At 40.6% G+C, this 16704-nt stretch overlaps 1 protein-coding gene and 1 long non-coding RNA gene across 2 annotated transcripts in view; both read left to right on the top strand.

Moving 5' to 3' along the window:
* LOC134799162 (uncharacterized) overlaps positions 1-16704 on the top strand; it is a 409935-nt gene that overhangs the window by 122719 nt on the left and 270512 nt on the right. The gene's annotated exons all lie outside the window — the stretch shown is intronic.
* Positions 1-16704, top strand: part of LOC134799158 (uncharacterized) — a 143938-nt gene that overhangs the window by 50043 nt on the left and 77191 nt on the right. Inside the window, exons 3-4 of the mRNA XM_063771566.1 lie at positions 23-70; positions 1007-1080. Of these exons, the coding sequence (XP_063627636.1) occupies positions 23-70; positions 1007-1080 (122 nt within the window). The remainder of the gene's footprint in view (positions 1-22; positions 71-1006; positions 1081-16704) is intronic.

Here is a 16704-nt window from a genome sequence, read left to right as displayed (position 1 = left end):
AACAGCGAATTAATTGTTTCAGAACATGGCGGCACACAAATTAAGGGAGGCTACATGCTGCGGTACAAGAGTGAGTCTTTATTATATTACCCTGTTGCACTACCTTTTATTAAAATCTTAGTTCCGAGAAAATGCTGGTGCAATTTTCTTAGTGAGTGGCAGCAGGGACACGCTGATAAGTATTGTTAAACATAAATCTGTATAAAGCTAGTCGGTGTTAGTGACTTTGTCTTTGGTGAATTTCCTTTTTAACCGACTTTCAAATCTCAAAAGAGGAGGTTATCAATTCGGTTCTGTTTTTTTTTTCTAATTAACCATAAGGTGCAGGAAGGCAATTTAGACTGCGGGTTAATTTAAACTAATCAAAATATCTTCCAAGTTTTACATCATTAACTAGAGTCCCATATATGTCCAGATAGTGAAAAAGATGTGTTGTGTGTAACTCTAGTTAATAATGTAAAACATGGAAGATATTTCCATTAGTTTAAAATTATAATAGTCTAAATTGCCCCCCTGCACATGAACCCTTTAAAGGATCAGATTTAAAAATCCAGAATTTAAGCCTCATTACCACTTCATAGTCCTAAAAATACAAAAAGATGATAGGTATAGTATAATAATATTATTGGTGGTCGAATTCTTGCCATATATATCTGATTGTGCCCTATAAAGAGTAGGACCGACCACACCACAACCTAAGGTACACAGCGTCTTGCGTTTTTGTCATACCGGCATCCAATAAAAAAAAATCAAATATCTTTATTTTGCATAAAATATGGTACAAAAGATGGACTTAGCAATTAAGAAGCACATGCATACTTCACCAGCAACTGACATGCAAAAACACAAACCCTGTCTATGCTACATCTATTAATAATGCTAATAAATCTAATATTATACCTACATGTCCCTTCTCCAGTATTCATGTATTATCCAGTGTGTCTCTTACGCTGCGGTGTGGTCGGTCCCTTACCGGTCAAATTGTAAAGAAATGTTTTGTCGACAGGGAAATACCTGTGGAACTCGTGGTCGGAGGAGTGGGTGGTGCTGTACGACGACTCAACCATGGCATGGTTCAAGGTACGATTTATATCCTAAGTGGTTAAGGAAGACGTAAGATGATGCCTCGTGAACTTCAGCTGCCACTCCGTTGACGTGTACCACTTTAAAGTCAACTGACGTCTTTTCTTAGGATAGCTTCTTTTCTGTAAATTGATGACTTATGGACGAAAATACTAAAATATATTTCTACGTGTTTGGGTGCCTACCGTTTCTAAACCAACCAACGGAACGCCAGCTGATGTTTACTTTACGAGGCATCAACATACAGCTTTCTTAACCACTGCAAGTTATCTTCCAGGAAGAAAAAACCAACGTATATGTACCTGGTCTGGTCCGGGATACATTAAGCCTTAAACCATATTTGAAGCTAAAACCTTTATATTACGAAGACTCATAGTGAGACATACCGAATGTAGCAAACTTTGAGTCCATTCATTTTTCATTATTAAATAATTAGAAGACGGTTTTAACTTTATCTTTATATGTGCACATACTTTTAAGGCCCGATTAAATAAAGAGTATAAATATATTAAAAACGGGTTGCTCACGTATTTTTTTATGTCTAAGGATGCTCGACATTTTTTGCTCCGTGTAAACTAGGAGCTTAAACTACAGTATATTCAACATGTCTATGTCTCACGGAAGTTTTGTTATTAAAATTATATATCATGTTCGTCTAAATCAATATAGGTACCATACATTTTTGCCCGTAACTTGACTATTGTTTCTCGCTTAGCGTTTGGGGGCGAATCGATGCGCGGTGTTCACTCCCAACTATTTCCATTAACCCCGCGGCGGGAACTTTAATTGTTCAGCATGACAAATGTGAACTCCGAGGTTAGTCGTTAACATACCGCCGTTAACTGACTATTTGTAGATCTTATTGCAACGACTTTAGGTTCACTTTGGATCAGTTTAGAGTGTACACAAACAAAGTACTAGAGGTCTTAGTTTCTTAAAGTGAATTAACTGTGTGCCTGTGACAGAGATCGCGTGATCGAAATTTATAAATGCGAATAGAAAGGACAACCATACTAGTATAACATAAGTAGATGAATTTAAAATGTGGAACAAGTGGAGAACATGGCCAACAAGTACCTATACCTACTCATTGAAATTTGAGAACATAATTTGGTTGAAGTTATTAATGATATCATATTTAGGTACAACGTTTTACAGTAGGTACTTATGACCCTTTAAATTTTCGACATAGGCACGCATTGTTCTAGTTACCGCTCTAGAGCGGTAAAGTAGCACCGTATTGTACTGTAAAATGATATTATAATTATTAATTACCTGATCATTTGAACCTTATTATTATTGTAAAAGATTTACTTGCTTGATTTTCCTATAACGTAATGGGTCATTCCATGGAAAAGTAAAGCCGGGTTCACATTTTTCTGTGGTGTTGTGTTGTGTCATGACGCATCATACGGTAATCGGTTTCATACATTTAATAATGGTTGCGTTCACATTTTTGTGATGCACGCTGCGTCACGACACAACACAACAAGACGACAGACAAATATGCCACGATTTCATTGCGGGGTATTTTATAATGCGTCCAAATTTCACTGTCAATATATTTAGGGATAAAATGTACCTCGCATCAAGGGATTTTCCAAACATATGTTGGAACGGCTACGGCACACCAGCAGATATCATTATATTCCATCAGAGCCAACAATGGTTACATTTCCCGTCAGGATATTAAAGTCGATATCGATCACGTGATACGACCACGGTCATATTGCATGCCTTATCTCGCCGCCATGTCAGCGCCATACGTGTATAGTAGAGAGACGTCCATGTTTTACGATTATATTCCTAAAGTCTGGGGGTTAAGAGCTAGGAGACAGAGATTGGGGTATTAGCGAAATTGGGAAATAAATGTGTCAGCTGACCTTTATTATATACTAGCGACCCGCCCCGGCTTTGCACGGGTAAACCTAAGCAAATTATACACCTAAACCTTCCTCAAGAATCACTCTATTGTTGGTGAAAACTGCATGAAAATCCGTTCAGTAGTTTTTGAGTTTATCGCGAACATACAAACAAGGTACACAAACAGACAGACGCGGCGGGAGACTTTGTTTTATAAGATGTACCTGATTGTACCTTAACTAATTGCAATTAAAGTTACAAAATTTGAAGATGTGTGCTTATATACGGAATGAAGCAAAATAATACTAAGCCTAGTGATAAAAACAAAACACAAAACATTTTGTCCTTTTAATGTTGAATCCTAATACCACCATCCATCCCCTGTCCACTAAAATTCAAACAGCAATAAATAAAAGTTGGCTCAGCTCAGCGAGATCAATACGAGATCGGAAATGTAATCTCAAGAAAGCTATTCTGCCGAATCTAAACACTGTCCTGGAAATACGGATGTCTTGGCTGATATCAGTTTTTAAATACGCGCGTTCGTGTTTGTATTCTGGCGCTCACCTCACTCAACGCGAGACAGCACTTAGTGCGGTCGAGGTGGAAGATGTGTTGGTTTATTTTTTAGGGTTCCGTGCCCAAAGGGTAACAACGGGACCCTATTACTAAGATTCCGCTATCTGTCTGTCTGTCACCAGGCTGTATCTCATGAACCAGGTTGCCGCTAGAACAACAAATAGGTACTAAAAACAGAATAAAATAAATGTTTAAGTGGGGCTCCCTTTTGCGTAATGAACTAATTAAGTAATATGAACATTATTTATAAATTAGTGATAAGCGGTGTGGGCCACACATTGCAGACATAATAGTAATTAATAGTATAAGTAGTAAGTATTATTTGTAGTGGCTGTTTGTTTACCTAAATGCATAAAATAAAAATGGTATGGAACCCTTCGTGAGCGAGTTCGACTCGCACTTAACCGGTTTTTTCGTCTTTTAACCGATTTCAAATAGGAGGAAGTTCGGCAAGGCAGAAGCTACTTATTAATAAAAGGAAAGCAATAGGCGGCCGTCATCTAAACCCCAATACAAACATCTTAGGGTCTCCCCAGATATATCGACGCGCATTCGGCAAAAGCCGATAGGAAAAAGCTTTATGTCCGCGCAATAAGAGCGAAAAAGCCGTCGACGCGTCGGCAGGCGCCGGCCGATGCGAGCCGAGCAAAACGACGACTTCTTCGCTCTTGTTGCGCGGACATAAAGCTTTTTCCTATCGGCTTTTGCCGAATGCGCGTCGATATATCTGGGGAGACCCTTACTTAGGGAAACGGTCACTGAGGGTCGGTAAACACTTCCGTGCCAACAAATTGAACGCGCAGGGATTATATGTTGCGTAGCTCTTAACTACACTTGTTGAATAGATGGCTACTTTTCTCTTCTGTATCCCTGCTATTAAATCCATACTTCCATACTATATTAATATTATAAAGGCGAAAGTGTATCTGTCTGTCTGTCTGTTACCTCTTTACGCTTAAGCCGCTGAACCGATTTAGTTGAAATTTGGTATATAGAGATAGTTTGAGTCCCGGGGAAGGACATAGGATAGTTTTTATGTCGGAAATCATCCCTGAAGAGAGTACAAAGGGGGGTGGAATTGAAAGAGTGAATGAATTGCCTAATAATTGAAGTAAGGAATGCGCGAATTGAATGATTGCTATTAGCATTATCCAGGCGCTATATCTACTTTAGCTGCTGTCACTAATTCCACGCAAACGAAGTCGCTGGCAAAAGATAGTAATATTATAAATGCGAAAGTAACTGTCTGTTACCCCTTCAGGTAAACAGCTGATCCGATTTAGATATAATTTGGTATGAAGATAGTTTGAGATTCGGGGAAGGACATAGGATAGTTTTTATGTCGGAAATCATCCCTGAAGAGAGTACAAAGTGGGGTGGAATTGAAAGAGTGAATGAATTGCCTAATAATTGAAGTAAGCAATGCGCGAATTGAATGATTGCTATTAGCATTATCCAGGCGCTATATCTACTTTAGCTGCTGTCACTAATTCCACGCAGACGAAGTCGCTGGCAAAAGATAGTAATATTATAAATGCGAAAGTAACTGTCTGTTACCCCTTCAGGTAAACAGCTGATCCGATTTAGATATAATTTGGTATGAAGATAGTTTGAGATTCGGGGAAGGACATAGGATAGTTTTTATGTCGGAAATCATCCCTGAAGAGAGTACAAAGTGGGGTGGAATTGAAAGAGTGAATGAATTGCCTAATAATTGAAGTAAGCAATGCGCGAATTGAATGATTGCTATTAGCATTATCCAGGCGCTATATCTACTTTAGCTGCTGTCACTAATTCCACGCAAACGAAGTCGCTGGCAAAAGATAGTAATATTATAAATGCGAAAGTAACTGTCTGTTACCCCTTCAGGTAAACAGCTGATCCGATTTAGATATAATTTGGTATGAAGATAGTTTGAGATTCGGGGAAGGACATAGGATAGTTTTTATGTCGGAAATCATCCCTGAAGAGAGTACAAAGTGGGGTGGAATTGAAAGAGTGAATGAATTGCCTAATAATTGAAGTAAGCAATGCGCGAATTGAATGATTGCTATTAGCATTATCCAGGCGCTATATCTACTTTAGCTGCTGTCACTAATTCCACGCAGACGAAGTCGCTGGCAAAAGATAGTAATATTATAAATGCGAAAGTAACTGTCTGTTACCCCTTCAGGTAAACAGCTGATCCGATTTAGATATAATTTGGTATGAAGATAGTTTGAGATTCGGGGAAGGACATAGGATAGTTTTTATGTCGGAAATCATCCCTGAAGAGAGTACAAAGTGGGGTGGAATTGAAAGAGTGAATGAATTGCCTAATAATTGAAGTAAGCAATGCGCGAATTGAATGATTGCTATTAGCATTATCCAGGCGCTATATCTACTTTAGCTGCTGTCACTAATTCCACGCAGACGAAGTCGCTGGCAAAAGATAGTAATATTATAAATGCGAAAGTAACTGTCTGTTACTCCTTCAGGTAAACAGCTGATCCGATTTAGATATAATTTGGTATGAAGATAGTTTGAGGTTCGGGGAAGGACATTGGATAGATATTATCAATCATCATCATTTCACGCAAACGAAGTCACATGCAGAAGCTAATTATTAATAATAGGAAATCATTGGCCGTCATCTACACCCCAATACAAACATCTTTAAATTAAATTGAACGCGCAGGGCTCATTGGTCTGTTGTGTAGGCCGTGAATACTTAAAACACACCACACATCTTTTTAAAAGCGGCACATTCTTTGCGAACGAACTTGAGGCATATTGTGAGATTTCTGAGGCGTATTTCTTCAACCAAAAACATGATTTGACACTGAGAGAATAGATTCATATTAAATCCAGATATAATCTGTTGCTACAATTAGAATAAAATTGAAGAAGAAGATTAAAATTGTTAGAACGCCATTTGACTTTGATCATTATTCTTTCACTGATATGTGTTAACTTGTTAAATATTAATATTAACGCCATCTGCTCAAAAGTTAGGCCAAAGGTATGGTGCAATCTTTTCGAGCGATGGCGCCATAACCTTTCGCCTACAGTCGAGTGGATGGCGTCGATTTAAATATTTAACAAAGTAACACATATCAGTGAAAGAATAAGGATCAAATTCAAATGGCGTTCTAACAGTTTTAATCTTCTGTCGAAAGATGACAGTAAATTTACAGTGGCTACATAATTTACTTTGACAATCCGCCTCTATACACTCTATTCTCTTTGCCACAACGATCGTCAAGGTCGTATCAAAAATCAAAACCGTAGTTTTTAAATCTGACGGCTCGATTCGGGAAATGAATTAGAGATTAACTAGATACGATATAGTAAAGATATGTGACGTCCCAGGTGTAAAGGTACCATAGGGCGGTTGGCGCTTACGCCATTATTAACTTCGCTCCAATATTATTGCGGCGCTATGCGACGTAAGCGCCAGCCGCCATAAGGTACCTTTTGCCGTGGAACGTCACATATCTTTACTATATCGTTTCTAGTTAATCTCTAATTCATTTCCCGAATCGAGCCGTTGGTTCCGAGACTTTACACCGGTGAAGGTAACCATACTAATGGGTGCATTGTGGGCGTAGCAGAGTGCTACGCTCGTAGCTCGTAGCGCTACGAGCTACGCCTGAGAGCATTGTTACGTTGAGAAATGCAGGAAATAATTGTGTGCTTAGATTTTTCACACGGTATATGGTGATATTATAAAAATGTATGAAGCCAGGCTTAAAATAAATGAATATAAATGTAAGTAAGCCTATAAATTAATAAATACTAGAAGTAAATTCATCCTATACTGATATTAAGAAATTTATTCATATATATGGTACAAAAACAAGTCAAAAAACAATAAATAAAATAAAGAGAACATCCATACTATACTTAAGTATTATTTATTAAAATGTATGTATTTACTAACTTTCATAACTACGAAGTCTCGAATTCTTTTGAGTCACGCTTAAACGATGACTCAAGTACCTAAGACCGGGCCGTGTCCGGGCCGGCTCCCGGCTCTCACTTTTCTATGACATGACATGCGATCACGTGATGCTTTTCATAGAAAACGATGCGCCGGAAGCTCCGGGTCGGACACGGCCCGGTCTAACGTGAGTCATCCTTTAAAAAGTCACAAAAATGTCAATGTCAGGAAAAAACAGGCTCCAAGTAAGAATGAGTTGATTTCTTCAAGGCATAGTATCGCTAGCTAAAATGATTGTATGATACTATACGCATCATATTACAGGTATCTGTACGTATATACGTCTAATAAATCATATCTCGTGACATTCTCCTAGGGGCATTATTATCAGGGGACTATTTCACAAACTGACTCGAATAACGACCCATCTTTAATTCCGAACTCGCGCCGCCTTTTTTCCAGGAGCCTAATTCAGATTCAACAACTTACTACACGGTTTTGTTATTATTATGATACGACTGCTGCGTTGATTGGTGTATGTGAAATGAAGCGAAAGTCTATTCATTATCATCATCATCATCATCGTCGTTCCCTCAATGCTGAGGATCGTGACATCATGTCCTAATGTTGCTGACCAGTCTCTTCCATAGGCTTCTACTGTCACCCGCCATATGTACGGCTTCCTGCAGATGTAGATGCAGCGGTGTAGTGACTTGTGCGCTCCATCTAGCGGGTGGTCTGCCGCGAGTCCTCTGGCCCTCAACTTTGCCCGTCATAGTCGTCATTTCTAGGCTATCAGGAGAACGTCGTGAGAGGTGGCCAAAATATGCAAGGATGCGGTCTTGACATATGGTCGACAGCCGGCGGTTTATGCGTAGCTCTTCTAGAATGGACTGGTACGTACGCTTTGCAGTCCAAGGTATTCGCAGAAGTCGACGCCAACACCACATTTCGAAGGCATCGATGCGACTTTTCATTTTGGCTCGGATAGTCCAGGTCTCTGAGCTATACATAAAGATCGAGAATACTAGGGATCGCACTAGTCTGATCTTTGTGCTCCTCTGGATAGCACGATCCCTCCAAATCTTGTCTAACCGGCTCATCGCTCCCTTGGCCATCTGGATCCTCCGGACGATATCCTTGTCGCAGCTCCCATCACTCGTTATGAGTGAGCCCAGGTAGGTGAAGCTATCGACGCACTCTAGGTCCTGAAGTTCGAGAGTACGGAGGGGTGAGTTATCCCTGTGGACAAACATATATTATATATTCATTATACATATATACATACATTTATTACGTAAGACGATTTAGGGGGGGAGGGGGTCGAACATATCTTATTGTTTCTTACAAGCGGGAGGGAGGGGGTTTTTAATAGTTCTTACGTACGATCAGAAAGATGCCATTTTTGTTTTATTTCTGCGAAATTATGACGTTTATCAAACACGGTGGTAAGGTAACATTCCAATAGGGTCAAACAGAAAACTGTGTTACGTCGATCCTGTAGACATACACAAGAGTTAAGGGCCATAAAGGTTAATTTTCTTATTTAACCCTTATCCACGTGAAAAGGTCCTCCTTTTATTTAGAGAACTATGATAAAATCATTACTTACATGCCCACAAGCTGTTAACTATTGCCCACAGGAGAGAAAAATGTACAGTTCGCGCGAACACATAGCCCTTAACTCTTGTGTATGTCTACAGGAAAGACGTAACACAGTTTTCTGTTTGACCCAATAATTTTTTTTTTATTTGTAAAATAAACACTAAAACAAACCAAACGTGTACTATTTTTTTTTCCTTTAGATTCTTACGTAATATATGGTACCTAATATAGGGGGGAGGGGGTCAGCCTGTTCTTATTTTCTCTTACATAGGGGTGAGAGGGGGTCAAAAACTGGCAAAAATCGTCTTACGTTATAAATGAATGGCGCCCAATCACCAAGACGATCGTCAGGGTCGTATCAAAGCCAGTTTAAAACCATAACGAATTGTTAAAAAGGAATCAACCTACCGTTTTCCCTAGGCCGTTGTTGATAGCAAACGCCGTGATTCCACTCGAGTTCAGATTATTGCGACAAGTTATAACAAGTTTGCGAACTCGACGCCATCGCCAGTCGGCTTTTGGCGAGTTGTCATATATTATATATATAGTTGTTATATATTGCCTTCGTTCCTGGGTGATATATACACGATTATTTTTAATCGGTGATAAAGCTCCAATTTCACCACGGTGACAGGTGCGACAATTGTAAAACATCACTGTTGCTGACGTCACAGGCATCCATGGGCTACGGTTACCGCTTACCATCGGGCGGGCCGTATTCCTGTTTGCCACCATCATTGTTTTATTTAAAAAAAACTTTATTATATCGGAAAAAAACAGATATTTCCCTTGCTAAGTTTATGACAATTGTCACAAGAAACACTACAATTGTCACGAAATTCCGACATATAACTCATTACCTGTCAAGAATTACCTACAATTCTTCTAAATCTTGACAATTGTCAGAAACTTCGCAAAAGAAATATCTGGTTTTTTTTTTCGATATAATAAAGTTTTTTTTAATAAAACAATGATGGTGGCAAACAGGAATACGGCCCGCCCGATGGTAAGTGGTAACCGTAGCCCATGGATGCCTGTGACGTCAGCAACAGTGATGTTTTACAATTGTCGCACCTGTCACCGTGGTGAAATTGGGGCCAGGAGTAGAAAAATATTATTCTTCTTCTTCTCAGTCGTGCACTCTTGTCAGAGTGGTCGTGGCTGTTTGGATGACGCACATGGCTGGTCTTCATTTCCGGTTATGTTGGTGGACTTCAAACTTTTTCTTGCGATGTCTCTCCATTCCTGACGGTTGATGGCGTTGCGAGTGCACTCGACTACGGATAACTTCGTCATAATTTTTAAAAGGTCGGTCCATCGCGTAGGAGATCTTCCTCTGGATCTTTTCCCTTCGATCTGGCCCTGTACTACCAGCCTTTCCAATGAGTCCACATTTCTGGATACATTGCCGAAGAACTTAAGAAAATAATAATATCTAGCGCAAATTAAACTTATTAGGCTAGGTCTCACGCAATTATCTCATTGTTTAATTAATTAAAAGTTAAAACATAATTAAAACTAATAACAATAACCAGTAAATACATAGTTATCCTACATCCTACATGAAGTAACTACGATACGTCAAGTCAAGTGCCATCGATATGGCGGGAAATTTGACGGATCTATGACTTTGTTTATGCATATGACAATGATAATGACAAGTTATTACTCATAAATGAGGCGCTCACGGACCGGCATATATTTGCGGCATTTGCAGTCGAAACTCTGGGACCATGGTGCCCAAGTGCTCACAAACTAATCCGGCAGATATCCAAAAAAAACATCGAGGTCACCGGGGACCGTAAGGCTGGCTCGTTCCTCGCTCAACGGATTGGCATAGCCATCCAAAGGGGCAACGCAGCCAGCCTCATGGGAACCCTTCCATAGGGATCGGACCTGGGTGATCTAGCCTAATATATACATATTGGGCTAGGTCACCCATGCTATGTTTTATTTATTTGTTAGGTATTCGTTTTTAGGTTTTAGGTTATCTTTTATTGTAATAATTTTGATATTAATTATGTTTATGGTTTTAAATAAAGCCTCATAAATTATCAATTGCCATTAAGTTTGTAAAGAGGCTAATAACCCATAGATACCGATTAGTAGAGTGACAAGGATTTTAGGATAAAATTGATCTCAAAATTAAAATTATGATTTAAAAAAAACAAGTTTGTTTCCATGTAATTACGACTTCAACGTGATCTACATCAATTACTGAGTTAGAAAAAAATGTTCCTGATCAACGATTAAAAATCATCGTGTAAATTAATTGAAAAACTGATCTTGATTTGAGATTCGAGGATCTGACTGCCCGGTTCGAACTTTCAAATTACGATACAAATGCGAAGTATGAAATTCGCAACGAGTGGCGATAAATTGATACACGACCAAACGGAGTGTTTTAAATCGACATGAGTTGCGAATTACCTTTTGACATTGGAAATGTCTTTTCGTTCGGTCCAGCCGGCCTAGCAAAGGTTACAATCGCTATCGCTTCGACAACGAAAAGCTTTATGTCTCTCTATCACTCTTCCATATTAGTGCGACAGTGACAGTTGCGTTTCGATCGCTACGGAGCGTAAGCGATTGGCATCTTGGCTACGCGGCCAGTATAGGGTCCGATTTCACGAAAAAGTGCGATCCCCTTATATCTCGGAAAGTTGTGAAGATATGATATAAAAAAAAGGCTCAAAAGACGCATAATCATGAGAGCTGTAAGGTGCAAAAATAATTATTCGAGAAAATCAAAAACGAAAAAAGTTATGGTCGAAAGAGTGAAAATAAAATTATTTTTTTTCCGAATTTTTGATTTTGGTGCTCGATAATTTGGAAACGAAGAATGATATCAAAAATTTGAGAAAAACGGCTCTGGACAATTTAGTCAGCTACAATTTGAGCCTAAAACAAAGACGATCGGGTTAAGGGTTTGCCCTGTAGCCTAACCTTAAAATAGTCAAAAAGTCGGAACGACATTTTTCACATGACATTTATGACTTCATGTTTCGCAGAGTTCGTTATCGGTGTTTGTTGTGAATTATCGAGATTATGACGGCAGAATAACACTTGCACTGCGCGGGCTATCACAATCGCTGCAGATTTTTCTTGGTCTAACTCTATCTATCCTGTTTGAGACGGGCGTAGATAACGTGTTCACTATTCGACAATCAATGCATTCTTGTGGTGGTGGAAATAGAAATAGAGATAGAGATAGAGGTAGAGGTAGAAATAGAAATAGAAATAATTTTATTCGTGAGGACAAACACAAAATAAAAACTTCTACAGAGATCATAAAAAAGAGAAAGTGCCACGAAATGGTCTCACCTCAGCATGTTGCTGGCGGCTGCTAGCAGATAGCTGATGCTGAACCCTGGCAGTCTTGGCTGTTTTGGTCATCGGACTCGTCTCGATGAGCACTTAGGAGAGTAGTACCCAAGATAGAGCTGATGCTGAACCCTGGCTGTACCTAAAGGAACTCAGGTTTGTTGCAACATAGGCACACGCTGTTTTGGTCATCCGACTCGTCTTGATGAGCACTTAGGAGAGTAGTACCCAAGATAGAGCTGATGCTGAACCCTGGTTGTACCTAGCGGAACTCAGATTTGGTGCAACATAGGCACGCGCTGTTTTGGACATCCGATTCGTCATGATGATCACATGGTAGAGCATTACCCAAGATAGCTGATACTGAACCCTGGTAGTACCTATTGGAACTCAGGTTTGGTGCAACATAGACAAACGCTGTTATGGTCATCTCTCGTCGCGTCAAACTGCTGTCAAGAAAATTTCATATCTTGCAGCAAATGGGCCGCTGCCGATCAAGACTCGAGTGACGATAATGGCGATGTGGCTACCACTTCTCGAGTTGACTACGGATTTGCCGTGTAATAATTTTCTTGTACTTTGAACATTAATATATCCTGCTTATTAATCGAAAAATTTAATATGTACCTATACTTATGCGCCACGGCGACAATTATTTAAACTTCGATACGCGTGTGGAAATTTTGAAATTTGTTTGTTCACATGCGTTATGTCCAGGATACTTGTGTTAATCTAAGAATAAAATAATTATCATTCAACGTTGTAGTTTTATTTTGTAACTTTTTCCTTATCCAGACTTTCTCGTCGCTCAGCGACAATATTTTTTGAATTCCGTAGATTCATTTCCAATGTGCTCGATAGTCGTGTGAGGCACGAAATCTGTGAATTTTTGCACGTGTATTGACTATTGTACAACGTTTTACAGTAGGTACATATGGCCCTAGTAGCACCATCTGCACTGTAAATGAAATGAAATTAATTGAAATGATTTTTTTTTATTTCATGCAACTATAGTGGCCCATACATAAATACCTTAAAACTAGCATACATATTGTACATACCTAAATACTAACAGAGCAAGCTAAATAAAAGCTTATAATAATAAAAATGGTAGATGTCCTTCTCCATACAAAAATATGAGATGTTTCCGAAATAATTTGATTAGTAATTAGAACGCGAAATTCACCCAAATTCGTGCTTATTCTCGGAAATATGGATGGAATTTTGTTACAAATGGCGTAATAAACAAAAGAGTTCCCACACCGCGCCAAATGTGTTCAAATTAAGCCATTCACATGCTGTATGTGATCATTCTAGCAGACGATTTCAGGGACTGAGCACGGAGTTCAACAGAGTTGATAAACTCCCCGCTGGGGCGTGATATTTTTCATGTTAACGCAGTACATTTCTCTCGCTTTTAAGGCGTAGCGTTGCTTACATTTGTGTTTAAGCTGATACTAAGCTATACTATATTATACTTGTTTAACATAGGTATGGAAATTAAAATTTTGAAGAGTGATATTAGTACAATTATTAGTACCATATTAGTACGGTTATGATTTATGATATAACTACGGTATAAGTGTGTAAAATGAATAAAAAAACTAGATATGGAGCCAAAATTATTTCCTGAATACCTACGAGAAACAAATAAAAAAAAGAATGTTGAAAAATTTACTTCAATTTTTAACATAACACGACTGTCGACACTTTAGTATTAAAGAAAACTTAAAATAACAAACCTAAAGTTAAAAAAAGGGGAAACCAGTAACAATACTATCAATTGATCCTTTCATCTTTTAAGGACAAACAGAATCTTTTACATACAAAACGTGACCCGTTTTCATTTCGTTTGAGCGTATTTAAGAAAAACACAATACGTATTTTTACCCGCCAGTTGTAGATACGGCCCTTAAAGCACGCCCACATAGTGAAAAATGGAAACAACAACGCGGACGCGAAGGTTCGTGCCATAAATTTCGACCCCCAATTTACCATTAAAGGGCAGTTTCTTTTTATGGCAGTGTCTCGAGACTCAACAACAAAATGATGATAAGCTCATTTTATTTGCGCAAGAAATCACGTCTTCTAGTCTATTTTAAATATATTTCCTCAAAGATGTACCGATTATACTTTTTCATATCTCATGCTCTGAAAGTGGGTCGTTGTTGTTCTAAAAGGTGCGCAGAAAGTGATACGTTTATGCTCTAGCGCAGAAAAGTGGTGTACTCCTCTGCGCCCCCGTCCCACGAACACTGGGTGGAAACAAAATGGAAAAATAGTGTGTTTATTTCCTCGCCTGGAACAATTGGTAATTGTTTAATTTTACTAATCCCACGTTGATCCTTTTTTTTATAAAAAATGATGTAAGTAAATTGTTAAAAACAAATTATTCTTGATTTCTTTGGTTGAATTCTATTTACTCGATTTCATAAGGCGGGAACTAAAAGGAATACACCAAAAATATTTTTTTAAACCTTACACTTGCGTAAATGAGCAAGGGCAGAATCTTATACAGCCACAGTTAAACGTTTGTACGATATTAAATTGGTTTTTAAAGTTATTGACATTGGAAATGTCTTTTCGTTCGCTCCAGTATACGGTCCGATTTCACGAAAAAGTGCGATCCCCTTATATCTCGGAAAGTTGTGAAGATATGATATTAAAAAATAGGCTCAAAAGACGCATAATCACGAGAGCTGTAAGGTGCAAAAATAATTATTCGAGAAAGTCAAAAACAAAAAAAGTTATGGTCGAAATAGTGAAAATTAAATTCAATTTTTTCCGAATTTTTGATTTTGGTGCTCGATAATTTGGAAACGAAGAATGATATCAAAAATTTGAGAAAAACGGCTGTGGACAATTTAGTCAGCTACAATTTGAGCCTAAAACAAAGACGATCGGGTTAAGGGTTTGCCCTGTAGCCTAACCTTAAAATAGGCAAAAAGTCAGAACGACATTTTTCACAGGACATTTATGACTTCATGTTTCGCAGAGTTCGTTATCGGTGTTTGTTGTGAATTATCGGGATTATGACGGCGACGCACTATTCGACAATCTATGCATTCTTGTGGTGGTGGAAATAGAGATAGAGGCAGAGGCAGAGGCAGAGGCAGAGGCAGAGGCAGAGGCAGAGGCAGAGGCAGAGGCAGAGGCAGAGGCAGAGGCAGAGGCAGAGGCAGAGGCAGAGGCAGAGGCAGAGGCAGAGGCAGAGGCAGAGGCAGAGGCAGAGGCAGAGGCAGAGGCAGAGGCAGAGGGAGAGGCAGAGGCAGAGGCAGAGGCAGAGGCAGAGGCAGAGGCAGAGGCAGAGGCAGAGGCAGAGGCAGAGGGAGAGGGAGAGGCAGAGGCAGAGGCAGAGGGAGAGGCAGAGGCAGAGGCAGAGGCAGAGGCAGAGGGAGAGGGAGAGGGAGAGGGAGAGGGAGAGGGAGAGGGAGAGGGAGAGGGAGAGGGAGAGGGAGAGGGAGAGGGAGAGGGAGAGGGAGAGGGAGAGGGAGAGGGAGAGGGAGAGGGAGAGGGAGAGGGAGAGGGAGAGGGAGAGGGAGAGGGAGAGGGAGAGGGAGAGGGAGAGGGAGAGGGAGAGGGAGAGGGAGAGGGAGAGGGAGAGGGAGAGGGAGAGGGAGAGGGAGAGGGAGAGGGAGAGGGAGAGGGAGAGGGAGAGGGAGAGGGAGAGGGAGAGGGAGAGGGAGAGGGAGAGGGAGAGGGAGAGGGAGAGGGAGAGGGAGAGGGAGAGGGAGAGGGAGAGGGAGAGGGAGAGGGAGAGGGAGAGGGAGAGGGAGAGGGAGAGGGAGAGGGAGAGGGAGAGGGAGAGGGAGAGGGAGAGGGAGAGGGAGAGGGAGAGGGAGAGGGAGAGGGAGAGGGAGAGGGAGAGGGAGAGGGAGAGGGAGAGGGAGAGGGAGAGGGAGAGGGAGAGGGAGAGGGAGAGGGAGAGGGAGAGGGAGAGGGAGAGGGAGAGGGAGAGGGAGAGGGAGAGGGAGAGGGAGAGGGAGAGGGAGAGGGAGAGGGAGAGGGAGAGGGAGAGGGAGAGGGAGAGGGAGAGGGAGAGGGAGAGGGAGAGGGAGAGGGAGAGGGAGAGGGAGAGGGAGAGGGAGAGGGAGAGGGAGAGGGAGAGGGAGAGGGAGAGGGAGAGGGAGAGGGAGAGGGAGAGGGAGAGGGAGAGGGAGAGGGAGAGGGAGAGGGAGAGGGAGAGGGAGAGGGAGAGGGAGAGGGAGAGGGAGAGGGAGAGGGAGAGGGAGAGGGCAGTACCTAGTGGAGCTCGGGTTTAATACAACATAAGCACCTCCCTGTTTTGGTCATCGGACTCGTCTCGATGAGCACTTAGGAGAGTAGTA

The sequence above is a fragment of the Cydia splendana genome, chromosome 18 (assembly GCF_910591565.1).
Source record: "Cydia splendana chromosome 18, ilCydSple1.2, whole genome shotgun sequence".
Lineage (NCBI taxonomy): Eukaryota > Metazoa > Arthropoda > Insecta > Lepidoptera > Tortricidae > Cydia > Cydia splendana.
The sequence above is the reverse complement of the archived record's forward strand: the minus strand, read 5'-3'. Positions and strand labels throughout refer to the sequence as shown.